The 25,556-nt window shown below is 57.0% G+C and overlaps 1 protein-coding gene across 1 annotated transcript in view; it reads left to right on the top strand.

Moving 5' to 3' along the window:
* TBC1D10A (TBC1 domain family member 10A) overlaps window positions 1–25,159 on the top strand; it is a 38,276-nt gene extending 13,117 nt beyond the window's left edge. The window contains 9 exon segments of the mRNA XM_020996627.2: window positions 12,089–12,188; window positions 17,685–17,792; window positions 18,882–18,988; window positions 20,602–20,716; window positions 20,879–20,944; window positions 21,202–21,265; window positions 21,268–21,390; window positions 23,493–23,647; window positions 23,830–25,159. Coding sequence (XP_020852286.1) covers window positions 12,089–12,188; window positions 17,685–17,792; window positions 18,882–18,988; window positions 20,602–20,716; window positions 20,879–20,944; window positions 21,202–21,265; window positions 21,268–21,390; window positions 23,493–23,647; window positions 23,830–24,333 — 1,342 coding nt within the window. The 3' untranslated portion in view covers window positions 24,334–25,159.
* Window positions 25,160–25,556: the final 397 nt, after the last annotated feature.

Raw genomic sequence — 25,556 nt, 5'->3', positions numbered from 1 at the left:
TCCTTTGTTATGATGAGATCGGATCTGCTATTGAAATCCTGCTTCTTTGCTTTTTGCCTTTCCCTTATTTCTGCTGAACTGCTTTCTCTTAAGGATGCTTCTGCAAGTTCCCTAACCAGCTAGTGCCTGCCCGTTGTTAGGACAAATGTGAGGAGGAAAGATGAAGGTGAGTGGCTTTCCCTCACTGCCCAGGCAGTTTTGACTCTGAAATCTGTGTACGGGGTGGGTCTGCTAAGGGATCTTGGCAGACTAATGCCGTGCATTAATCATTTGAGCCTGGGACCCCCCTGACCACCAGTGCTATGCCATCACCTTCCTGGGCAGCAGGCAGCCGGGGGTGACCCTCAGCTCGGGAAAGCGCTGGCCTTTCAGTGGACCTTTGTCCCAGGCCCTGTTGCTGTCCTTGCTACTCCTTTTGAGGGCCAAATGGGCCTTTTTCTCTAAGGAGGGGGCCTTCCTGGCTCTAACTCCCAAGTAGATTCTATCCTCTGACAAGGCGCTTGACCAGTGTCCATTCTAGAGCTGGCTCGGTGTGTTGAAGCTTAGGTAACCTCGGCTGTTTGCAGGTCCTTGTGCTGCTAATATAGCCGCATGCCAGCCTGGCTTCCAGCAGCTCTAGGTTGGATTTGACGGCAGCCACAGCATCGGGCCCGATGTCTGCTCTCCCTGGGGAGCTCCAGTGTGTCTGGAGAAAGCATTGCTGCCTTGGTTCTCCCTCGTGGCCTGACGGTCCTGGCTTCCGGAGAAGTCTATCCGTTGGGAGACCCCAAGACCTGGGGTAGAAGGGCCGGGGTTCTGACTGATGAGGATCCCTCCAGCTCACTGTGAAGCCAGTAGGTATTGAGGGAATGCCTCTGCTTATGTTTGGCTGCATGGCATTAGAAGGGGCCCCCTGAGGAATGCCGGGGACACTGGAGGAGGCCTAAGGCCAGGCAGGTCTCTGGGCAGCTGCTGGCTTCCTTCCTCTGCTGGTCTCCTCCACCTCAGTGCCGTAGAGGCATACCTGGCCTTGGTTCACCATTCCTGGCTAGCCCGGTCATCCCTTTCCCCCGAGTAGCCAGCTCACATCCTGGCAATTGCCTCTGCATTCTAAGAATGCAGGAAGTCAGGGCTTGGGTTTAGCCTAGGGATGATGAGACAGCTCCTTTCTGAAAGCCTAAAGTTCGTCCTGGTGCCAGAGTGGCTTGGTCACCATGAGGATGCCAGGGGCTCTGCCAGCCCTCTGGTTCTCTTCTCACTTTGCCGAGAAGGGCTGGGCAACGTCAGTGGGCTTCTTGTGGTATGCTGGCATCGCACAGTGGCTCCTGCAGCCCTGACTGACCCTGGAGCTTGGGTTTAAGAACAAGAGATTCTTTGTCATCCTCCAGGAGCAGGTTAGCCCAGCTGCTGGGAGGGAGGGCCAGGAGAGCTGGGCAAAGCTTTTTGGTACCCGTCCCATCAGCAGATCTAGTGGCCGTGGCTGAGGGAGAACCCTACGAAGGGGGGTACAGGTACCCGCTCTGGTGGGATCTGGAGAGAACCAGTGGAGCAGAGTGAGGAGCCTACGCCCAAGGAGGAGGCCAGTGCGTGGGGAGAGAGGGATTGGGTGGAGGCTGCACCGCGTCTGGCTGAGGCTGACAAGAGGGGAAGACGGCTGCTAGCTGGGGGTGGAACTTGGCCAGGCAAGCCCACAGATCCAGCCCATGAGAGCAGGCAGGACCCCAGCTCGGCAGTGATTTCCAGCCTCCTCGGAGAGGGTCCTCGGGGGCTTTCAGGGCAGAGCCCAGCAGCTTCTCTGAGGAGGAGGGTGAGCCTTGAGAGGCCTGTCCTCCTCCTGGACTCGCCAGGCACTTACTGCTTGGCCTTAGACAAGTCACTTGGCCCCTGGAGGCTCCAGTTCCCACCTCTGTCCTCACAGTCAGGCCTGGCCTGTGGTAGTGCCATGGCCTTTGTTCTCCCCGCCTCCTGCAGTCTTGTGACTTCGGATCTAACAGCTGTGCTTTTCCCTTCGTAAGCACTTTTTTATCGATGCTTTTTTTCTTTGAATCCTCCCCCACCTGCAGGAGTCAGTTGTTGCTCGGAGCAGATCACATTGGCCACATCTGAAAGCGCGCGTTACATTCCGTAGCCGTTGGCCGGGAGGCACCGTTCACCATCGAGTTCTCCGAAGCCACGTTTGGTCACTGTGTTAATCAAACCTTTGAAGTCTTTCAGTGATTTTCCTTTATGCACTGTGCTCATGATAGGAATCGAATCCTCCTCCTGGCTCTGCTCATTTCGCCCCATCTCAGCCAAAGGAAGTCCAATCCAATTTCTCTTGAGTTCTTCTGAGTTGTCCTTTCTTACAGAGCCTTCTCTCGCAGTCACACCCCACAGTTTATGCAGCTGGTTTTCCTCTTCTCCCAGTTCTTCCCTATCTCCAGACGGGCTGTTGACAGCCTTCACAGGTATTCCCCCCTCTTCCCGACTGCGGTGATTTGAGAAAAGGCTTGGCCCTAGGACTTTGAGAATCCGTAATTGGATTGCTCTCTGTATATACCTTTCACCACCTCAGAGGATGGCCTCTGTGAATTACCGTGGCCAAACCCCCCCCCCCATTTCCCTCTGGTGATCAATCTCTTGGAACTCAGCCAGCTTGGTCCTTAGACAGCAGCCAGACATGCGCCTGGCTCATCATTGCTAGACCCACACCTACCCAGGTTCAGCCTGCCTGGGCTTGTGCAGTACTGGCACAGCCCTTGGGAACCATCTTCACCTCCCTGTCGCAAAGAGGCGTTGGATGGAGCTGGAAGAGCTGACAAGAATAACTCCTGTCCTCATAGTAAATGAATGAATAAGCGTGCCAAGATTTGCAAGCACATCCCTTATAGGAAAGGTGAGGAAGGGAAATAGTACAAGTACCATCCTCCCCATTTTACAAGTGAGGAAACTGACATCTGGGAGAGGTTAAGTCCTTCGCTCACAGTCCCCGGCTAGTAAAGGCCTGGGGCCAGATTTGCAGTGAGGTCGCCTGACTCTGAGTCCAGGGTTCTCCTCTCTTACTCTGCCTACCAAGGCCTAGGAAGCACCCATCCCTTTCTCCCTTTGCCCCTTCTCCTCCACACCCTTTGGGCAAGGCCTCACTGGTTGCTGCAGAGAATGTGTGGAGTGCTGCTGACCTTTCTTGGCGTGTCTGGTCTATGCAGGCCCTCCCGCAGCCCTGCCAGGAGGAGAAGGGTGCTACTGAGATCAGGTCACATCCCCCTGAGCATGGAGCACCAGGGGGCTGCAATCTTATGACTGGGCTTTATGCTCAGCCTCCACGTAAGCCAATGTGGATTTTCACCTCCTGACTCCCCCGCTTCTGTGTCAGGGAGAGAGGGCTCAGTGCTCCCTCCCGCCTTCTCTAGTTTGATTTGAGGTACTTCAGGGGGTCAAGAGCGTTAGAGCCAGACACCCCTTTAGAGGCTGTCTGGTCCGGGGGTCACCTAGGAACCGTGACCTGAAGGCCGCACGTGCCCGCTGGCCAGTTTCCGTTCAGGACTGCCGGCTAAGAATGGCCTTGACATTTTAAAATACAATGAAGCCTTCTCGAGCACTATAAAAACTGTTCTTAGCTCACAGTCCAGACAGAAGCAGACATTCCTGGTCTGGCCCAACTCTTGTTTTCCAGAAGATGAAATGGAAACCTCGAGAAGGGAAGAAGGAACTTGGCTGTTAGAACTGAGCTGGAAACTAGGTCTTTGAGTTCCTCTATCCAGGGCTCTCTTCCTCTGCATCGGCCGGCGGCCTTTGGACCTTTTTTGGTACATTCACCTGGCTGTCCCCAGTGGTTCCCCTCCAGCATTTTCATGAAAATCCATTGTTTGTAAGGAGGAGGAAGTGGTCAGCAGAGGAGGCAGGCTGGCTGGCTGCTTGTCAGGGAGCCTGTGGAGGGCTGGAGTTGAGAGTTTAGGTAGGGGTTGGCATGAGTAAGCCTTCTGGGATTTTGTCCATAGATGGCCTTATTCAGATGCTGTGTGTGTGGCCCTGGAGGTGAGAGTGAACTCTATTCCCGTGGACTCCTTGGGACCTTTTCCTACTTCCTGGTCATTGGTCTAGGAGGCTTTCCTCTGTGTTTGACTGCCTCTCTGAGAGACCGGGCTGGGCTGGGCCTGCCTCCTAGGCCTCTCTGAGTCAGCCTGTTTTCAGAGGACTCCACCCTCTTCTTGGCCTTTGAAAGCAAAGCAGAAATGAGAACTGGGCATGTGGAGCCTCTCTTGGAAGACACGTGTTACTTCCTGGGGCCTTCTCTCTTCATCTCTTCCACCTAGAGAAGAGCCACTGGTCTGTAGCCTGACGCAAGGGATCTCGTGTTGGGGTGTACAACACGCAGGAGGCGGTGTCATCCTTCGGTCCTCCCCGTTTACCTTCCCTTCCCCCTTGAAATGAGCATAACTAGCATTTATGTAGCACCTTACGGGGTGCAAAGCACTTACAATTGTTCTCCCATCTGATCTCACACAGTCTTAGAAAGCAGATGCTCTCATCATCCTCATTTTATTGATGAGAAAACTTGAGGCAGATGTGAAGTGACTTGCCCAGGGTCACAGAGCTAGTCAGAGTCTAAGGCTGGAGTTGAGCTCAGGTCTTCCTGGTTCCCAGCCTAGCACTGTGTCCACTGCCCCTGGGAAAGCTAAGCCGAGAAATACGTTCCACAGACATTGATTAAGGGCCTGCCTCCTTGGCACTGGGGACTCTGGCACAAGAAGGGACACAATACCTGGGCACCGAGCTCAAGGGGCAGCATAGGATGTGGACACAAATAACTGCCCTACAAGGGAAAGGGAGAAGGGGGCAGTGTTTAATGTCATCCGTGTAGTCTGAGGGGGAGGCTTCACGGAGGAGGCGTTCCAGGTGGGACTAGGGTGGGGGGGGCATGGAGAGGAGGAGGTAAAGGGAAGCAGTAGGAGGGTCCGTTAGAGCCCAGTGTGGATGATCTTGACTGCCAGGACTGGTAGGCAGTAGGCCTGCAGGGAGTGGTGTTAAGGAGGGATTGGAAGGGGGTGACTTGGAAGCAAGAAGACAGGTGTGGCTGTTATAATAGTGGAGGCCTTCACCAAGGGCTTGCAGTGGGAGTGGAGGAGGAATGGATGCCAGAGATGATGGCAGCTGATTGGATGTGAAGGAGAGATGAGGCAGAGATGGCTGTGGGACCTTGGATAAGTCACCTAACTTCTGGGTCTCAGATTTCTTAGCTACAAAATGAGAGAATTTTTCTCAGGACCCTTCTAAGGTTCCTTCCAGTCCTGTCATCCTGGCATCCAGGTTCTGAGGCTCCATGCCTGGGAGGAGGGGGGCACTGTGCACAAGAATAAGTGAAGTAGGGAAGGGCTGTTTGGGGATGAAAAAGATGAGTGGAGCTTTGGCTGTGTCCACTGCTCTCTGGGCCCCTCAGGGACGTGCCACAGGCAGGCCTTGCCTGCAGAGTTGGCCGGCAGGTGTGGTCAAAATACCAGCAGGTATTTTGGGCTCCTGACGGAGCCGAGGGTCATGGAGCAGCATACAAAGTCTCGTGGGGAGTCAGCTGTGATTCGTGGTACGATCAAGAGGGTCCTGGATTTGAGCCCTTGGCCTGGCCACTCCTTAGCTGCAAGTCACTGTGTATCTCTGGCCTCTGTTCCCACGTGGGGCTTGAAGTCCCCTTCTAGCTCAGGGGCCATGATTCTAGGGCAGACTGCTGTTGACATCACCTTTTCTAATTATAATGTCTCTCCCCCCCCCACGAATCTTTTTTTGGTTTGTTTTTGCTTCTTGGTGAGGCAGTTAGGGTTAAGTGACTTGCTCAGGGTCACACAGCTAATAGGTGTCAAACGTCTGAGGCCGGATTTGAGCTCAGGTCCTCCTGACTCTGGAGTCCCTGCTCTATCCTCTGCACCACCTAGCTGCCCCTCCCACTTGAATTTTAAACCTCCTAGGTATACCCTACATGGGAGAGCAGAGCTATCTATCTCTGCCTCCGGCTAAGTCTGGAGGAGTCCAGGCCGGCCAAGCCAGAGCAGCGGGGAATGGCAGATTTGGACTGACCTTGAAGGCCATCCAGTCCAAACTGGGCCTGAACAAGCTTCCTTCGGTCAGCAGGAGCCCCACTGGCCTCTGCCAGAAGACCTCCAGACCAAAGGGCAGGAACATCTCTGCATCTTAGTAACTGGACCTTTGTAGAAATGGTGGTTGGTGACTGCTGACCACAGCAGGCTATTCTGTTTGTTTGTTTGTTTATTTGCTTTTTTTTGGTGAGGCAATCGGGGGGTTAAGTGACTTGCCCAGGGTCACATAGCTAGTAAGTATCAAGTGTTTGAGGCTGGATTTGAACTCAGGTCCTCCTGACTCCAGGGCCCGTGCTCTATCCACTGTGCCACCTAGCTCCCCCTTTTTTGTTTGTTTTTTTGCTTCACGGCAAATGATGGGAAAGTCTTGGCCTGGGAGTGGGGGAGCTGCTGCTGACCAGCTGGGGAGCCTTGGATGGGTCCCTCACCCTTAGGAAGTGGGGGAGGCGTGCCTGAGTTACTTACCTACAGGAGCTGGGCATGTGAATGAGGAGGAGACAGGGATCCACATATTGGCTGCAGGGAGGCCTCGAGTGCCAGGCAGAGGAGTTTAGGTTGGAGGAAGTTGGCCCAGGGAAGGCCTACAGAGGGGAGAACTCAGCGGCTGCACATACAGGCTGTGGGGCGTGATCTCAGCGCTGGGGTAGGGGCTGTTTAGACTCCTGGGGGGTAGGGGAAATGAGGAAAGGTCGCCCTGCCTGGGGACGATAGCAGATTCCCCTTGATCTGCCAAGTTGGGGTCTGAGGTTTTTAGGGGAAAGGAAAGAGCGTGAAGGCCGCCCCAGCTCTGCCTGTTGTAGCCTTGATTCTTCAGAGAAAGCAAGCTTAGAGCGCCATCCTTTAGTCTAAAGGCCAAAAAGGCTGGAGATGCCCTCATCTCCTGGGTCCTCCTTGCTAAGTCGGAGGCCTGCAGTGGTGAGGTCAATGGCCAGTCACTTGTAGGAACCCCACCTGCCTTGGGGTGGGTGTGACCTGTCATCTCTGGCCTTCCGGGGGAGGAGACTGTGGTTCTGCCCCCCTGGCCCTCAAAGGTCTTATCCCACCAGTCAGGATCTTCTCCCTTCGGGGGCAAGGCCGGTCCCCAGCTCAGGCTCCATCATCTCCACTCTGGGGACCTGGCAGACCAGAGCTCAGCCTGTCACCAGATTCCTGAGTCTCTTCTTCCCCCATGAGGATTTCGTGACTCTTAGAAGGGAGTCTGACAGGTTGGGAGAGATGCTTTGAGGAGGTCGGGGGAGTGGAGAACACCACTGGCCCTGCCTACAGCGCTGCAGAGGCCAGGGAATGGGGGTGAGATCACCTCCGGAGATGAAAAGTGAATCAGTTAAGTGTGTTGGGGGGGGTACCTGGGATGCCCAGCATGCTGGGCTAAGCATGGCAGGGATACAGAAGAGGTGGAGGGCCCCTGCCTAGGCAGCCTGGTGCATGGAAGTCCTCCCTGGGCTTGGGGGACTGTACAGGGCTGGGCTGGCCTTGAGTCTCAGCTCAGGCCCTTCCTGGGCAGGAGTCTTCACTAAAACGGGTGGGGTCCAGAGATGGGAACTATTAGTAGCACATGGGCCCTGTCTCCTACATGGGGATCTTGCAGTCTTTGGGGGAATTAGAGGTGGAGGGAAGTAAGACACACACAGGCAAGGCAGGGGCCCACACACATGTGCCTACATGCACACACACACACACACACACACACACACACACACACACACACACACAGAGGCACACCCACAGGAAGCTGGGAACAATACAGAGAGAGTCGAAGTGCTGAGCTGTGCAGAGCTGCCTGCCTCTGCTTTAAGAGGATTTGGGGAGGTGGAGTCACAGTGACCCAGTCACATGTGAAGCCAGGGAGTCAGAAATGAACACGTATGTGTTTTGCACACGGAGGAGACGGGCCTGGCTAGAGCTGGGGATTTGTGACAAATCTGGGAGCACCCAGACAGAAGGGCTCGTGACAGAACCAGCAGTCTTAGAGCCGGGAAGGGGTTGAGGGTAATCAAGTTCCTTCATTTTACAGACAGAGTAAACTGAGGCCCAGAGAAGATGGGAATGCTTACCCGGGGAGGGGGTGTGTTAGGACTGGAATTCAACAAATTTAATTAAGCAGCTGTTCTTGACCCACCCACCAGGGCCTGCCTGGTGCCATTGCCCAGCCCTTCCAGGCCTACTCATTCACGTTGACCTCCCTGGGGGGAAAGGGAATGGATCAGGCTCCCAGAGAGGCGCCAGGTATGTCCACTGCACTAGAGCTGGGGAGCAAGGCTAATGTGGGTGCCTGGGGAGCCAGTCCTACCATCCATCATGGTGGAAGCAGAGCAGGGCAGCCATGCCCCGAACAGGGGACCCTGACTAGGATTCTTGTGTGGGAAGCCCCAAGCTGGCCCCTTTGCCTGAAGATTGGAAAAGGGAGGTAGGCAGTTGAGGAGGGCCTTAAATGCTAGCCTCCTGGAGGCTAGGGAGGGCCACTCAAGGTGCTGAGGAGTGGGCAGGTGTGGGGCAGAGGAACTGGAGCGGGTGAGCCCGGCAGCCTGGACTGGGGGCTCCTGAACCCTTTCCTTGGGCTCAGACACACAGGGATGGTAGAGGCCAGTTTTATTGAAGGAAATTTGATTTACGCTTTTTTTCTGGGAGAACACGCCTGACACATAAAGCAGGGTCCACGTGGTCTCAGAACGCCGACAGCTTGTTTTCCGTCAATGGAACAGTGGGGCTTTCTTCTCCTTTTGGGTGTATTCCAGACATCTTGTTGCTCCGAAGGTGGGAAGTTTCATGAGGTCAGGGGAGGAGCCCTTAGAGCTGCCCCCCAGGGCGAGCTCTCTGGGTCTGGCTCTAGTCTAGGGAGGGTAGGGTGACCAGGCCTGTGCTGGAGCTGCTCTAGGCCAGGAAGGAGTGAGAACACTTTCCCTCTTAAACTCACAAGTCCAGTAGGGTTAAAAATAAAACTTTACCGGGTGATTAAACAAAACATCACATCAGCAAAAGTAAGTACAAAGCTCAGTCGATCAGGTTTGCCAAGCTGTAGCTGGTGCTGCTGCCCGTCAGAGCCAGGTAGGGGAGGTGGAAGTGAAGCCTGGCCACTCTCCAGGCCCGATCAGGGCTGCAGGCCCATAGGGCTTGGAGGCTGCTGGGAGGAGGAGAAAGCCCTTGCTGGTCAAGCATGACGTGCAGCTAGCCAGCCTCTCCTCGTTCCTTCCTGGAGGAGGCCCTGGTGGCCCACCCCCTTACTGCTCCCCAGCCCCACTCCTTGGGTAAGGGTCCATCGGGTATAGGGGAGCCCTGGGGCCGGCCCAGGCCGGGGCAGGTCCAGTGTCTGAGGGATGACCCAGACACGGAGCCCCAGCTTCCTGGCCCCTCTGCCTGCCTGTGCATGATTTGTGTCCGGCCTGTTGACTCCTGGGCCCTCAGTAGCATTCAGTGCTTCTCTCCTGGCTCTGACGGTCAGCTCCCGGGTGAGCCTGGCTCAGTTACTTCGCCTGTTAAATGGATTAATGCCATCCCTACCTGCCTTACAGGATCATGCCTTACAGAGATGAACGCTGAAAGAGCTTTGTACACCGTCATGGGAGTGATCGGAGCAATTTGCCTTTGAAGTTGGACCTTATCTCCGTGGGGTATCACGTTCCCTGGATACATTACTCCTCAGGCCTGGTGGCAAACAAAGGCTGTGCTCCTGTGAATTAGGAAATATGGTTCCAGGGGCTTCTCTGCTCCGTTAGCGCCAGTGCCCATATCCTCGGATGAGGGGCTCCCGCTGTTGAATGCTTCTGGCCCCTTTGCAAGTTGTAAGAGGTAGCAGTAAGCCTGCGCACTGGCCTTTCCACACTTTTCAGAGATGGCTTGCCAAAGGCCCCATGGGTCTTCTTCTAGTGTGTGAGGTAGGGCCAGACAGTGTGATCTTCCTACGCCCCGGGGCCAGCCTCATGTACCATCTTCAGCTTGTTTGAGAGAGGTTGCCTACCCATGCCATGACCCTGGGAAAGTAGCTCAGCCCTGGTGGAAGGAGCACCAGAGTGAGAAAGCCTGGGCCCAAGATGGAGCTGGGATCTCTGTTCTGAGCTGCCTTAGGGCCTATGGCCTTCCTTCTTTTCCCCAGATTCAGTCTGGAGGAGGAGGGATAGAGGGCGCCCCCTCCCTACTGGTGTCCGTGTCCCTGGGCACTGGCTTGGCTCTTCCAACCAGTGAAGGTCATAATGGCAGGTTTCTGGCAGAGAGGTCAGAGCTGGTGCCAAGTCCTCAGACACGTCCTGTTCTCAGCCTCTCAGAGCCACCAGGGCTTGGTGCCCTCTGTCCCCAGAAGCTGATGGGCCTTGTGTCTCTGCGGAGCTGGAAGGGCCCGTAGAGATGGTCAGGAGACTCCAGCCCCTTCATTTTGCAGATGAGAATGCCTCGCCAGCATGTCCCCCGGGCAGCACAGCCTGGACTTTGGGCCTAGACTTTCCAACTTCAAATCCAGCCTTCTTTCTACTCTATCGCCGTTCCACCTCCAGTTTCCTAAGTTCTGGGGGTTGGGCCCAATGTCTGGAGAAAGGAGAAAGGGAACTGACCTCATAAATCCCAGTCTGAGATAAGTATGGACGGAGATAAGGTCCAATCATGTGGATGGAACAGCTGATGGGCTCTGGTGTGTCAGTGGCTGCTCCCCCCGGTGTCTGCTGCTGGGTCCCTCTGAGCCTCTTGAGCCCAGGACCAGGCCCACAAGGGGCCAGCACTTGTCAGTGAGGCCATATGGGAGGAAACTCGACATCTCTTCTTCCCATACTTGACGTTCAAGTCCAGTTCACTTCACTTTGTCCATCGGGGAGCCTGGGTGGAAGGGGATCCCCGCCCCTGGAGGACCCTCGTCAGATGAGTGGTGGCGGGGAGTCTTCCAGCCAAAGATGGCGCCCGCTGTCCCTTTCTGTGCCGTGGTCCTCACATTTGGCTTGCATATTTCACACTAGCTCACACGGGACTCTCAAAAGCCGAAGGAGGTCAGGGGGAGAACATTTGCTTGGGTGGGTCAGTGACAGCTGCCAGCATCTGGAGGAGGGGATGTAGTCGGATTGTGTGCAGCCCAAAAAAGGAGAGATTGAGAAGCCATGGTGGTAGAGAGATTCTTCATGGGACAGTGGGGAGCAGAGCCACAGCCCGTGCGGGAAGGAGGGAGTGAAGGTGTGATCCGTGGTGTTGGGAAGGAGGCCAGAGATAGGGCAGCACAATGGACAGACGGACCTTGGTTTCCTCGGCTGGAGTTAGCACTTGGGCTCCTTGAGGGCTGCTGTTTGCTGCTTCTTCCCTCCCTCCTGCCAGTGGGGCCCGGCAGCTTCACAGTAGGGACCGTGGCTAGATCCCTCACCTGGGGAGGGCGGGGAAGCTTGGCCGGCCTCTGCCTTCCCAAGTCACGGTTACTCTTGGCACGGATGGGCATGCTGAAATCTTCCGGGCTTGTCTTCCCATCTGGTCCTGCTCTGCCTTCCTACAATCTCCAAGTGGCTCTGAATTCTTTCTGTGTGTTGCTTTTGCTTCCGTGACATTCCTCCAGCTGTCATTCAGTAACTCCTCGGCCGATGGACACCTGCTTTTCCCCAGTTCTTTGCCACTCCCCAAGTACTTTTGCAAATGTGGACCTTTCCCTTTGGGGTCTGTACCTGGTCCCAGCATTGCCAGGTCAAAGGGTGGGTACAGTTTGTGCTCGGATTCTCTCCACCGTGGGTCACTGTGACTTGGATTAGATTGAGAACTGGCAGAGACCCCCGAGGTTATAGGCTCTGCTCCCTCCATTTACAGATGAGTTGAGGTCAACAGAGAGTCACACAGGGAGGAGGTGGCAGAGCTGGGCTGTGATGAATGGGCATTTCCTTGGGGGTTTCTGCTTGGTTTTTTCTCTGGAAGAAGCTGGGCTGGAGCATTTTCCCGCTTTTTGGAGGCTGGTGCCCAGAGAGGATGATTTGGTGGTCAGAAGGGGAGCGGGGAGAGGCAGGGGCCGGGTTGCAGGGTGGGCTGGGCCCAGGGCCCTGCCCTGACTCTGCCAGGATCGACTCTGATGTCTTCTGCTTTTGTTCTCATAGATTAGAGGAAGTCCCCCTGGAAGTGCTGAGACAGAGGGAGTCCAAGTGGCTGGACATGCTCAACAGCTGGGACAAGTGGATGGCCAAGAAGCACAAGAAGGTGGGTGAGCCGGGGCGTCGCGGCCACTTTCCGGGGGGGGCGTCCTCTCCAGTGGCTGAAGTCAGCATGTTGTTACCAGGTTCCTGCTGTGTGCCAGGCCCTGTGCTGAGCCCTCTGGGAGCTCCCAGGCCACCCCCCGTGGATGATGGGGAATACGGATAAGGGAGGAGGGAAGGTGCTGGATGAGGGAAGCCGGGAGGCCAAGTGGGCAGGAGAGCGAACGTTCCAGGGGCAGGGGAGGCAGAAGGAAGACTCTTGTGCCAGGAAGAGCTGAAAGGTCAGGGAGGCCGATGGGAGTAGGAGACCTGGCTGGTTTGGAAGTGACGGTTCTGTTTCCCGGCCCCTGATCTGATCCCCGCTGCTGCTCCTGAGCGGGGCTCCCCGTGAGTTTGCTGACGACCGGGGCTGGCGAGGCCTTTCAGGAGCAGGTGTCTTCCCTCGGCTGGGAGAAGCACTGCTGGGGCCTTCTCCTGGCTGGGCCCAGGGGCCAGGGCACCCATTAGAGTGCCCCTCCTGCTACAGTTAGAGAGAGGAGTATGGGAGCCTCAGGCCACTGCTGCCCTGGGGGGCCCGGGGCCAGAGTGGTTGTTGGCATCCTTCTCCCATGTCTGCACCCCCACACCTCTTCCCTTGGTGAGGTCCTGGAGCTTCCCAGGCCCTCAGCTCAGGGGAAGGGCCCTGGATCTGCACGGGGACAGAGGGCCCGGGGGACCTTGGAGAGGGCGTGGATGATGGGGGGCCCTGGATCTGCACGGGGGCAGAGGGCCCGGGGGACCTTGGAGAGGGCGTGGATGATGGGGGGCCCTGGATCTGCACAGGGGCAGAGGGCCCGGGGGACCTTGGAGAGGGTGTGGATGATGGGGGGCCCTGGATCTGCACGGGGGCAGAGGGCCCGGGGGCTTTGGGCTTTCCCTCTGGGGAGCGTGCTCTGTTCTTGCTGCCTTGAGGAAGCCTGCTGGGGGTCTGGGGAGCGGGCTCTCAGCTTAAGCTCCCAGCATTGGCCCGTGTCCCCCCAGGACCTCGGCAGCCTTTCTTTGTCCCCTGCTCCTCAGACCACCTCGATCCCAGTGTCCCAGCTTGGGACCAGTGACGAGGAGGCCAAGGAGCCCAGCCTCCAAGTGGGAAGCCCTGACCGCCGAGGCCCCTTTCCTCAGTAACCTTGGGCATGTCATTTCCCCGTCGTGGGCCTCAGTTTCCTTCTATGTAAAATGAGGGGCCTCAGCTCAGTGGCCTGTGAGGACTTCTCCATGCCCTTGTCTCCTCAGCACTGCACCTGTGGAAGCGTCTTTGTCGGGTCCTTCTCTTAGGCTGTCCTCTTGGCCCTCCCATCTCCCAAGCCTCCCGCTGCTTCCTCCTCACTGGCAGGGCTGCCTGGGGATGGGGTGGGGGGAGTAGGGAGTGCTCCAGCCCCGGCCCAGCTCATTCCTCATGCAGGCCCTGGCCAGAGAGGGCCCACTCATGCTGGTTGCCTTGGGAGTGTTTCGTGTGGCCCTGGCTTGTGCAGCCTGGTGCACGCAGCACCCGCCTCTGGAAGCAGGGCCGGCCTCCTCCCCTGCCACATCCCCCTACTCCTGAGAGGCCTGAGCTGACAAGGACTCTCCTGAGGCAGGCCCAGCATAAAATTGTCCCATATCGGGATATTGTATTCCTTTGGACGGCCAGGCAGCAGCGGGGCCTGGAGAGTGCTTTTTCCCTGAGTGTTTGTGCCTGGAGGAAGATGCCTGGGTGGCCTGGGCAGGCATGGAGCCGGTGGCTCCCCCCACGGCATGCTGAGGCTTTGGTCAGGATCCCTCACTCGGCATCCCACTGAAGACTTTCCCAGAGCTCTCCAGTGATCCTTGCAGTGACATTGGAAAGGGGACAGAAGGAGGGAAAACTTTGTTTCTCTTTTGTGAATGAGGAGACAGAGGCCCCAAGAGGCAGAAACTTGTTGGAGGCATTCTCTGTGTCTGCCTCAATGACAGGGCCAGACGTCAGGGCTCTCCTGTGTGATGATTCAGGCATTCTCTGGGCATTTTGGCCATTTGACCCACCGATCCTCTGCCTTCTCCCTGTGGCCCCCGGTCAGTCAACACCAGAAGCCTCGGTCTGGGCTGAGCTCCCTGAAGAGGAGGGCCATTCCATAGGCCTGACCCACGGGCCAGTGTATGATTTTCTTCTTTCTCTCCATGATTCCTCTTGGCTTCTGAGCTCCCTCTCCATGGAGCCAGAGAAGCAGCTGGTGTCCTCTTCTTCCGAGCCAGCGGCTTCACTCCTCAGCTGCTCATGTTCACTGCCCAATTTGTCCCTGTCTCTGTCTTTCCCTCCATCCCTGATCCCACTCCTCCCTGGCTGAGTCTGAAGGCTTACAAGCTTCCCCTGAATATGCTCTCTGAGTGTCCAGTGCTTTCCTTCCCTACCCCAGCCAGGCCTTTTATTTATTTTTTTTATTAATTTATTTTGATTTATTAACAATCACTTCCATATGCTTTTGAGTTTAAAATTTTTCCCCCCTTCTTCCCCACCTCCCTCCCCAAGATGGCACGCAATCTGATATAGGCTATACATTTACATTCCTATTAAACATATTTTCACATTAGTGATGTTGTAAGGAAGAATTAGAACCAATAGAAGGAACCACCAGAAAGAGGAAACAAAACACAACAGAAGAAAAAAAATAGCAAATAGTCTGCTTCAATCTGCATTCAAACGCCACAGTTCTTTCTCTGGATGTGGATAGCATTTTCCATCATGAGACTTTTGGAGATGTCTTAGAGCCTCGTATTGCTGGGAAGGGTTAAGTTTACCAGCATTAGTCATTGCACAACGTCAGCCAGGCCTTTTGAAAGAAAGAGGGGAAACCCAGCTCCTGGAGTCCTTAGGGACTTTTCCTGGCTTTGAGGGATGGCAGAACTCTGCGGACTGGCTCCCACTGGCTGTGGCAGGTGGGAGCCCACAAGGATCCCCCACGGGCCACCATGGGCAGTACCTGTGGCTTCCCACTGCCCTTCTGGGTCTGGGACTCTTTCTCTGACCCAGTGACCTCTGAAGCAGTCCCTGCTGGCTTTGACATCCTAGTAATGTGATGGGAAGTTTCCTGGCCCTCGTCCTGCAGAGTTCACCCCACCTTGGGCACACCTAGGCTGGGCTCTCCCCTCTACACCCTGTGTCACCCCCCTTGTCATCACTATTCTCCCAGTCACGCAGCTAGTGCTTGGGCCCCTCAAGAGGAACGTTTGGGGGAAGGATTGTCTGAGGCTGGCCTCTTTTGGACAGCTGGGGATAGGGAGAGCGTTTGGGATCAGAGCTCTAGAACTCAAGGCAGGGAGGTGGCACAGTGGATAGAGCCCCGGCCCTGGAGTCGGGAGGATCTGAATTCAAATCCATCCTCAGACACATACCACTCACTAGCTGTGTGGCCCCAGGCCAGGCACTGAACCCCAACTGCCTCGAAGAAAGAGAGAGAGAGAGAGAAAGAGAAGGAAGGAAAGAAGGAAAGAAAGAGAGAGAGAGAAAGAAAAGAAAGAAAGAAAGAAAGAAAGAAAGAAAGAAAGAAAGAAAGAAAGAAAGAAAGAAAGAAAGAAAGAAAAGAAATGAAATAAAAAGAAAGAAAGAAAGAAAGAAAGAAAGAAACCCCCCCAAAGATGTAGACGGCGAAGACACCTCAGATTAGCTAGGCCAGCCCCTCGATTGCAGGAGATGGGTCACTTCTGTCTGGGTTGTGCTCTCCATTGGGGGAGCTTTGTTCTTCTGTCCCCCTCAAGACCTGAGATGGGGAAAACTGGGGATTCCCAGCCTCTCCCTGGGGCCTCTGCAGCTGGCCCATTTTCTTTCCAAGCTTCTGAAGCTTTCTGAGCGAGTGCTGGCCGCGGAATGCCTCTGCTCAGTGCCAGAAGAAGGTTTGGGGGGTTCCCCGGGCCCCGATAAGCTGTCTCTGTGCTCTCCTAGGCTCTGAGTCCAATTGGATCTGAGGAGGTAAGCCTCTGGAGGAAAAGGGGCTGGCCCCTGAAGCTTCTGCCTCATCTTCCTGGACAGTAGTTTGTCAGGATTCTCCAAAGGCCTCCAGCTCTTACAGTACTGTCCCTGGCAGCGTACCTCTGTGACAGTGCCAGGCACCTGTCCTGTAAATGTTCATTCCCTGAGGGTCACGTGGCAGAGGAGAATCCAGGGATGGGCAGTATTTGCAGGGGAAACCCAGGCTGCTTGAGAGGCAGGAAAGCAGGCCAGTTTACCAAACAGGGCCCAGGGGAACCAGGCTGTCTACCTCAGGTCTGAGGGGGAGTGGGGCTTCGAGGCCTGCCCGGGACCTGGGCTCTAGGCCTGCTTAGAGTCGCCAGCATTGAGGCTCCTGCCCCGGGGAGGCTGGCCTGCTGTTGACACACCTTAGGGGTGCAGGACACCCCCCCCCCAAGACCTGGGAAGGGCTTTGGTCATTTCTTCCGTCCTGATCTTATCACTGATGACTGGCCAGGGAATCCCCATTTTGAAGCTGACATAGGCAAGGCATCCCCTCCTCCCCTCCCCTTGGGAGTAGGGCCCAGGGCAGAATGCATCCTGGGGAGCTCCCCGCCTGAGACAAAGCTGCTCCAGTGGGCTCTTTGGGAAGTGGGGCAGAGAGTAGCAGAGACATGTGGCCTTGAGCTCAGGACCCTGACGGTGGTCAGCCTCATGGTAGTGTGACCTTCAACAAATGGCTTGCCTACTCTGGGCCGCAGGTTCTCACCTGCAAAGAATTCTTGCCTTTCCTGCCTCCCAGGTTCTTAGGAGGATAGTGCTAGGTAAATTTGAAAGCCCGTGTCAGGGTGAGTTACTGTGGGACGCCCTTCTCAGGCCACCTCAGGAGGCCCTGGCTGGCCAGAGGAAAAGACACTGGCCTGGTGAGCCCAGTCCAAGGAAGGAGGGAAAGAAGGAAAAGAGGGAAGGATGGAGGAAGGGAGAGGAGGGAGGGAAGGAAGGAAAGAGGGGAGGACAGAGGAAGAGAGAAGGGAAAAGACAAAAGGAGGGAGGGAGAGGAGGAAGGAAAATAGGGAAGAAGGAAGGGAAAGAGAAAGGAAGAGAGGGAAGAGGGAAGGAAGGGGATGGATGGATGTGGCAGAAGAGGAAGGAAGGTGGGAGTATGCTGGCCTGGAGCAGGCTGCCTGGTCTGACCCCTCATTCTACAGATGTGGAGAGAGAGGCTGAGTGACCTCCCCCAGGATCATCTGGGTGGCATCAATCTAGAATCCCACTGAGGTCATTCTCAAAACGTGCTACAGGGAAGGCTTAGATGGGACTGGGCATCCCATGGAGCTGTTCCAGCCTGTAGTTGGAGATGTGTTTTTTACTTAAGACAAGTATTCAGTGGTTCCCAGCTGGATTTTCAAGCACATGGACATGGAACAGAGAGGCCAGGCCTCACAGCCTTGGATGCAGAGGCCTCTAAAGGCAGGCCGGGTGCCCATGGCTGCACACCTCCCCCTTCTCTGCTCCCCTCCCTCTTCTCCCCCTCAGCCTTCAGCAGCTGCTCTCTTTCCCCAGATCCGTCTGAGGTGCCAGAAGGGGATTCCACCATCTTTGCGGGGCCGGGCCTGGCAGTACCTATCGGGAGGGAAGGTGAAGCTCCAGCAGAACCCTGGGAAGTTTGATGTAAGGCATGCCCCTCTTACCCCCACCCCCTTGTGTCTAGAGCCGGCTGAAGGGCCTTGGAGGCCCAGGCCCAGCCACTGGGATTCTGTGTCTTAGGCTGGAGCAGAGGATGTGTGGGCAGTTGAGAGATGGGGACAAAGAGCTGGTCAGGTCAAGGCTAGGTGCGGGCTATAGTTCTGCAGGGGCCAGGGGAGGGCAGCTGGGGTAGCTCTAGGGGCCTGCAACCTGTAAGGCTGGGCACCATTGGGCACTCCTGCCAAGCCTGTTCCCAGGAAGGGCAAGGACGGAGGCTTTCCACAGCCCCAGGGTTGCGCCTCCCTGAGGCCAGCAGGCAGTCCACCAGCTCCTGATTCCATCCCTGCCAGCTGGAGGTATAAACACCCGTCCTGTCGGAGCCTCCTGGTGAAGGTGACTTTGGAGGAAAGCAGGGATTCTGGGAGCCAGTGATGGTGCAGAGGGAGGGCATTCCAGCCAGGAAGCCCCATCAGTGCAGATGGGGAAGATGTTGGGTCCTCTTGCTCCTCTCCTCCACAAAGCCTTCCCCGTGCCCTGCTTCGGCAGCCACAGCTATTGGGCGCTCACCTGTAAGTCACTGGGAATCGCTGCGTGGGTCCCTGTTTTGTGAGCTGGAGTGCAGGGACCGTGCCTTTCTTGAGTGTCCCTTCCCTCTGTCACAAAGCAAACCCAACAATGAAAACTGACCTGCATCCACCCAAAAGGGCACATAATTGTGTGGCCGCGAGGGCCTGGGCGGCTCACTCTGATCTGGGCAATGCCGGTGTGGAGGTGTGGTCTGGGGCTCTGTGCCAAGCTCAGGCCCAGAGCAGAGATAGAGCTGGTGCAGAGTTAGGGCCTTAGAGCCCGAGGCTCGCATCCCTCATCTGGACAGGGGAGGAGACTGAAGCCCGAAAGGGGAAGGCCATGTTGAGGGAGGGAGGGGCTCGCTCAGCGCAGAGCTGGAGGCTCTGGCTGGAGGAACTTGCAGGCCCCACCTGCAGGGCCTCTGGGGTGTCAGAGTCTCCTTGGCTGCCTGGGGCAGGTAGCCCCAATCTCTGCTTGTCCCCTCCCATGGAGCCCCTCTCCTTTCAGGAGCTGGACCTCTCACCAGGAGACCCCAAGTGGCTGGATGTGATTGAGAGAGATCTGCACCGACAGTTCCCCTTCCATGAGATGTTTGTGTCCCGTGGAGGCCACGGGTAAGCAAAGTGAGCTGCCAGCATTAAGTAAGCACCGACTGTGTGCGGGGCACAGGGGACAGAGACAGGCCCTGCCCTTGGGGAGCTCCCAGGCCCAGGGAGTGAGGGTGTAAGGAGACTGAGATTTGGGGAGTTCCCAAAAGGACCTTCCCTTTCCACCCAGAAAAATGGAGTCCTTTCAGTTTGCTGATGTAAATCCCACCACAAGAGGTTCTTTTCTTTAATATTTGAACAGTAAATTCCCCAGAGGAGCCTGGCACATTCATCTTCATTAGTTAGCCTTCATTCAATGTGAATGAATTTATTGACTCTTTTCCTGCGAGCTGGGACAGGAGCAGGAAAGAAGAGAGGGCAGGCTGCCTCATTCTGGAGATCTGAATTAGGGCTAGTTCTGACAGTGCTGTTGGAGGCATTTTTCAGGTTTTCCATGACCCCAATTGGGAGAGAAAAGGGAGGGGTTTGCCACTTCCTTCTCCAGCTCATTTTGCAGATGAGGAAACTGAGGCAAAGACGATGAAGTGACTTGCCCAGGGTCCCACAGCCAGTTAGTGTGTGAGGCTGGATTCGAACTCAGGTCTCCTGCCCTGATGCCTGGCGCTCACTCCTCTAGGCCCATAGCTGAAGCTCCGAGGGGAAGTGACTTATTAGCTCCTTGAAACATAAGCCTTTCTGCCCTGGGGCCCAAGCCCTGGTGAAGCACAGGGGAAGCTTGTGGGTCTTGCTTGAAGGCTGGAATATGCAGCACAGTGTGCTGCAGGTGCAGGAGATGGGAAAAAGGCTAGCAGCTTGGAGGAGGAGGCCCGTGCCCAGTGAGCTTTGCCCAAGGCCACTCCAAGCCCAAGCCTGCTTCGAGCATGACACCCTACGGGGCCCAGACACAGAGGCCTCCCAAGCTGAGTCAGCCACCACTTAGCAGTTCTGCCCCTGGCCCCCAGGCTGGGGCTCTGTGGAAATAGGTGGGTGCGTTGAAGCTGCACCAGTGCCAGGGCTGGGCTTTTTACCAGACTTGTGGCCGAGCCTGCTCTGGCGGGGCTGGGGGCCCCGGGGCTCCGGGCTGCCCGAGTGTAGGGAAGAGAACACAGGTTTGGAGTCCCGAGGCCTGGTGGCACCTGTGGGTGTCTGTGAGAACCCAGCCAGGGAAGAGATGCCAAAGCGTGTGAGAAAGAAGGTCTGCCAGGGCCTGGGTGAGGGGCCTGAGCCCTGGCCAAGGGGACCCCAGCCTTCTTGGCCTGGTTCTACCTCCAGCTTGTTAGGGTAGGGTGGGAACAGTTGTAGACCTGTCCCTTCTTCCTTTCTGAGTCTGCCCCTGGGAAAGTCCTTCCCCTCCCTGGGTGGGGCAGTATGCCAGGACTGGATTGGGCCTGGAGTCCCTGGGGCAGAATCCTAGCTCTTTCCAGGTGATCTTGGGAAAGTCTCTTCTCTGTGGCCTCATTTTCCTCACTGGTGACGAATTGACCTTGAAAGGCCCTTGGATGTGGGTGATGGCCAGTACTTCCCCTCAGCCACGAGCTTTCCCTCGGGGGACCCGCATTGGTTCCTGCTTGGAGCAGCTGGTCCAGCCTAGCCCTTGGGCCCCCAGCACCCTGGTTCACAGCTATGTCTCTTTCCTCTAGCCAACAGGACTTGTTCCGAGTGCTGAAGGCCTACACCCTCTATAGGCCAGAGGAGGGCTACTGCCAGGCCCAGGCCCCTGTGGCTGCCGTCCTGCTCATGCACATGCCTGCGGAGGTACCCGCCTGCCCCTTCTCTTGGGGGCTTCCTGGGGACTGCAGGGGATCCCCCGCCTGCCCGGGCCCCTGGGCCTCCATCCCCTGCAGGGAGGGAGAGGCGTCAGAAGATTGTGGCACCCGGACATAGTGCCCAGCCTGACTCTTCTTCTTCCTATCACAGCAAGCTTTCTGGTGCCTTGTGCAGATCTGCGAGAAGTACCTGCCGGGCTACTACAGTGAGAAGCTGGTAAGCTGCAGCTCTGCCCCGGGATGCTGCACCCGGGTCCAGGTCACATCCCAGGGACCCCTGAGCAGCCTTTGCCTGGCCTGGGACCCCTGGGCCTTCTTCCATTTTCATGCTGCCCACCTCCAGAATCAGAATGCTGAGCTTGGCCAGAGACCTATGAGAAGTACCCCGGGGCGGGGGAGAGATGGGTGCCCACTCCATGTGTTTGCGTACGTGTGTGTGTGTGCTGGTACGCTCAGCCCTGTTCCTCGCTGCAGGAGGCCATCCAGCTGGACGGGGAGATCCTGTTTTCTCTGCTGCACAAAGTGTCCCCCGTGGCCTACAACATCTGAGCAAGCAGAAGATTGACCCCATCCTGTACATGACGGAGTGGTTCATGTGTGCCTTCTCCCGCACCCTGCCCTGGAGCTCCGTGCTCCGCGTCTGGGACATGTTTTTCTGTGAAGGTACGGGACCTGCCTCGCCCCACTGTGGGCCCCTGCGTGCCCAGGCCACCCATGGAGGGCGCCCTGCCTGGTCAGAGCATGAGCCAGCGCCATCCTGGGTGTTGGGAAGACAAGCTGAGAGGGCCCAAGCTTACCCCTTCGTGGGGGGGAGCGGGCATGGCCAAGGTGCCAGCTCAGATAATTCAGACTCAGCCTCTCAGAGAGGCCCAGGCTCAAAGGGTGCTCTGAGAGAATGGTAATCATTACCAGCCACTGGGGGCAGGGGAGACCTCCTGGAGAGAAGGTAGAAGACCAGTCAGAGGAGGGAAGGGAGGCCAGGCTACCCAGAGGGCACAGCCAGAGCAAAGGTCTGTGCAGGATATGGGAGGGGGCACAAGTCCACTCTGGCCAGAGCAGCCTCTCCCAGGACCTTTTTATACCCTGGGAAGTTCTTGAGTCCCCCATCTCCCAAAGAGCCTTTGCTCACGTGGGCACACAGCAGCACTTTGTGTATTAGAAATTACAGCATCTCAGTATTGACCCTGCAGACCCACAGAGCCATGCACGTAAGCAGCAGAGCAGGAGGCGCTGGGGAGGCCAACAGCCCCCTTTTCTGTGGCGCCTGAGTTTTCAAAGCAATTTCCCTGTGACCCAGTTGCCCCCAATTTATAGATGAGGAAACCAAGGGTCCCATGCAATCTCCCCTAACATTTATTAAGCTAGTACTACGTGCCAAGCTCTCTGCTAAGTGCTGGGGATACAACTGAGAAAAAGCAAGGCCATCGGGGCAGCTAGGTGGCGCAGCGTCGGGAGGACCCGAGTTCAAATCCGGCCTTAGACATGTGACCCCAACTAGCTATGTGACCCTGGGCAAGTCACTTAACCCTAATTGCCTCACCAAAAAAAAAAGAGAGCAAGGCCATCTGTATCCACTAGGAGCTTCCGTTCTCAAGGGGGAAGGAGATGAGAAGGTACACAGGGAGGTGAAGCCAGGCAGGGCACAGATGCAGGAAGGAGCAGGCCAAGTCCAGGCTCTGCCCTCTTGAAAGGAAAGCGTTGGGAACAGCTTGGTGCTCCACCCACCAGGCCGAGTGGGATCAGCGCAGGCTTGCCCCAGAATGGTGGCGTGGACCCGCCTGGGCCCTGAGCCCCTGGCTGCGCACTTGAGGGCCTCTGCCATCACCCTATCCCTTGCTCCAGAAGGCAGTCCCTCACTTTTGCCCTTGGGCCTAGGGGAAAGGCCAGATTGTCTTTCTGTCCAGAGGGGATGTAGGCTCCCTCCTCAGTCTAGGCTGGAAGTCTAAAGCTTACAGGAAGAGGCAGCTGCTGAAGAGCATTTGAAGTCACAAACCCTGGATTCAAATCCCACTCAGTTACTCAGAGAGTAACCTTGGAGGAGTTTCTGGCCCTCATTGGGCCCATATCTCCTCCTCTGTAAAGTGAGGTGTAATGTAGGTGAGGGGAAGCAGAGTGGATTAGATGCCCCCTAAAGTCCCTCCCAGGTGAGAATCTCAGGATGATTATGGACTCCCCACCCCACTGAACTCATTTCAGGGGCTAATGGAGGCCTCCTTTCTGCCTGCAGCCTGGGCAGGAACATCTCCATTGGGTGGGGGTCTGAAGCCCGGAGGGACCCCCAGGGAGCAAGCAGCCTAGGAGGACCGACGCCTGTGCTGGCGCCCCTCACCTCTCCCTCCCCCAAGCTGGGAGGCCTGTCACTGGCCAGAGGAGGGGTGGGGGAATGCTCCTCCAGAGCTGCGGTGCACCACCTCCTGCGGGGGTTGTGAAGGGAGAGTGCCTGGTCCTGGGTTCTAATTTTACCTCCCACGCCGGTCAGTGCTTGTGACACTGAACTGGTCAGCTTCAACTTTGTATGCCTCAGTTTCCTCATTGGAGAACAAAGATAATGGCGCTTGTGCTCGTCGCTTCCTACAGTCACCCAAGCGAGTCACAGGGCTGGGGAAGCTCCCTGTGCTCTGGCGGGCCGGCCAGCCCTTCTCTGTGGCCAGTCATGATTTATCCAGTGCCCAGCACGTGCCCTGGGGATACCCAGAAGTGGCCCAGGCAGGCCTGGAGCCCGCTGCGGGTTGTGGCTAGCCTCTGACCTCTCCTCTCCCCTGCAGGGGTGAAGATCCTCTTCCGGGTGGGCCTGGTGCTGCTGAAACACAGCCTGGGCTCCTCTGAGAAGCTTAAGGCCTGCCAGGGCCAGTACGAGACTATGGAGCGGCTGCGGAGTCTGAACCCCAAGATCATGCAGGAGACCTTCCTGGTGCAGGAGGTATGGGGGACCCCTGGAAGGTGGGGGGGGGATGGGGAGCCAGGGAAAGGTGGGGCCCTTGGAAGGCAGAGGGGGGGGCTGGGGAGCCAAGGAAAGGGGGCGCCCCCTGGAAGGTGGCGGGGCTGCACCCCAGGCATGAGCGGTACCCTCACTAGGCCCTCGGTCCTGGTCTTGGGCACCAGGTCATCGAGCTGCCTGTAACTGAGCGGCAGATTGAGCGTGAGCACCTGATTCAGCTTCGTAAGTGGAAGGACACGCGGGGTGAGCTCCAGTACCAGTCGCCACCGAGGCTTCATGGGGCCAAAGCCATCAGCGAGGCAGAGCCGGCCCCCCGGAAGGCACTGGAGCCCTCTCCCTCCATCCGCCTGCCCCCAGGGACCCAGCTGCCAGCCCCGGGCACCAAGAGCAGGCAGCAGAAACAGGCAGAGAAGGCACATCAGAAGGCGATGAAGGAGAAGGAGAAGGCCGAGAAGCAGAAGGGACAACAGCAGCCCCCGCCACAGCCGTCCCCATCGGCACCCAGCGAGGGTGGCCCCAGTCCAGAGGCCCCTCCCCAGGGCCTAGGCCCCACCGCTGACCTGGCTTGCAAGGCTGCCCCGGGGGCAGAGGATACAGACACCAAGGACTCACCTCATCATTCCAAGGAGAGCCTGACTTCCCAGGAGAGTGAAGACACTTACTTGTAAAAGAGCCAGGGCTCCCCGATTCCTCTGTTTCCCTTTTCTGAAGGGCTGGGAGGGGACATTCAGAGGGTGGGGGACAGGGAGCTTCCCGCAGGCTCGATGTCCTGCTAGGCCAGTAGCAGAGGACATCTTGTGTGGCCAGAATGTGGGGCCCTGGACAGTGGCTGGCCTCAGGGGATTGTGTGTCCTCTTCTGCCTACTGGGCACTGGCCTCTCTCCCTTCTCTGCAGGGCACGGTTCCTGTAACCCCCGATTCGAGGCTGTGGGCAGACTGCATCCTCCCATCAGTGTGACCCTTACCCTCTGCCCAGCAGCAGTAAGGGGAGGGTCCTGGGGGGTCAGCGGATCGCTCCTCAGCCTCAGTGACTATTTATTTTCTCTGGTATTGGGCCTTGGGCTGCCCACGTGGCCCAGCAGGTGGCCAAGCATCCACTGTCTAGCCTGAAGGTCCTGGCCCTGTCTGTGTTCTCAGGCTCCCAGGCCCCTCTTGGTCACAGTGAAATCACGTGCTTCCTGTTGCCCCATGGGGCTCCTCCCAACTCGCCCCTGCCCAGGGATGGGGGACCAGGCCTCCCTCCCCCTCAGCCTCCGGCCCTTTTCAGCCTATTGGGCTCAGACCCTCAGAACTGGCCATCAGCTACTGCTGTCCTGGGGTTGGGCCCCACCTGCTGGACAGCCCCCGGCGCCCAAGGGAAGGGTCTGCGCTGGACTGGGGCATGACTGCCCGGGGTGGGGTGGGCACAGGGCATCCATTCCTGGAGGAATAGGTGTAGGTTCTCTTTGTGTAAAGTACTGGTTTTGTACAGAAATAAACTGGGTTATAGAAAGAGCTTTGGGACCGCTCCCTTGGGGGTGGCCCCCCACTGTGGATGCCCATTCATTTCTCAGGTCCACATCCTAAGGCCTTTGTGGCCAGAGAAGCCGGGTTCAGATCCTGCCCCTGAAGCTTATTACCTGGGGGACCTTCTTGGCCTCAATTTCCCCAGCTGTAAAAGGAGAGAGAGGGTCAGATCAGATAGCCTCTGAGGGCCTTCTGCTGCTGAGTGGCCTGCATGGTCTTGCTCCCTTTCTTCCCTCTCAGGACACTGAGCTGGAGTCCTCAGCGCAGAGGCTGACTGGCTGGGCCCTAACCAGGAGGCTGCATGTGGGGATTCACAATTCAGGTTGGGGTGGGATGAGATCGCCCCAGTATAGGCTGTCCATTTTATAGAGGAGGAAACTAAGCC

This window comes from Phascolarctos cinereus, unplaced genomic scaffold (assembly GCF_003287225.1).
Source record: "Phascolarctos cinereus isolate Bilbo 61053 unplaced genomic scaffold, phaCin_HiC Scaffold_4;HRSCAF=312, whole genome shotgun sequence".
NCBI classification, from domain to species: Eukaryota; Metazoa; Chordata; class Mammalia; order Diprotodontia; family Phascolarctidae; genus Phascolarctos; species Phascolarctos cinereus.
Note: the sequence above shows the minus strand (reverse complement) of the source record. Positions and strands in the feature narration are given on the sequence as shown.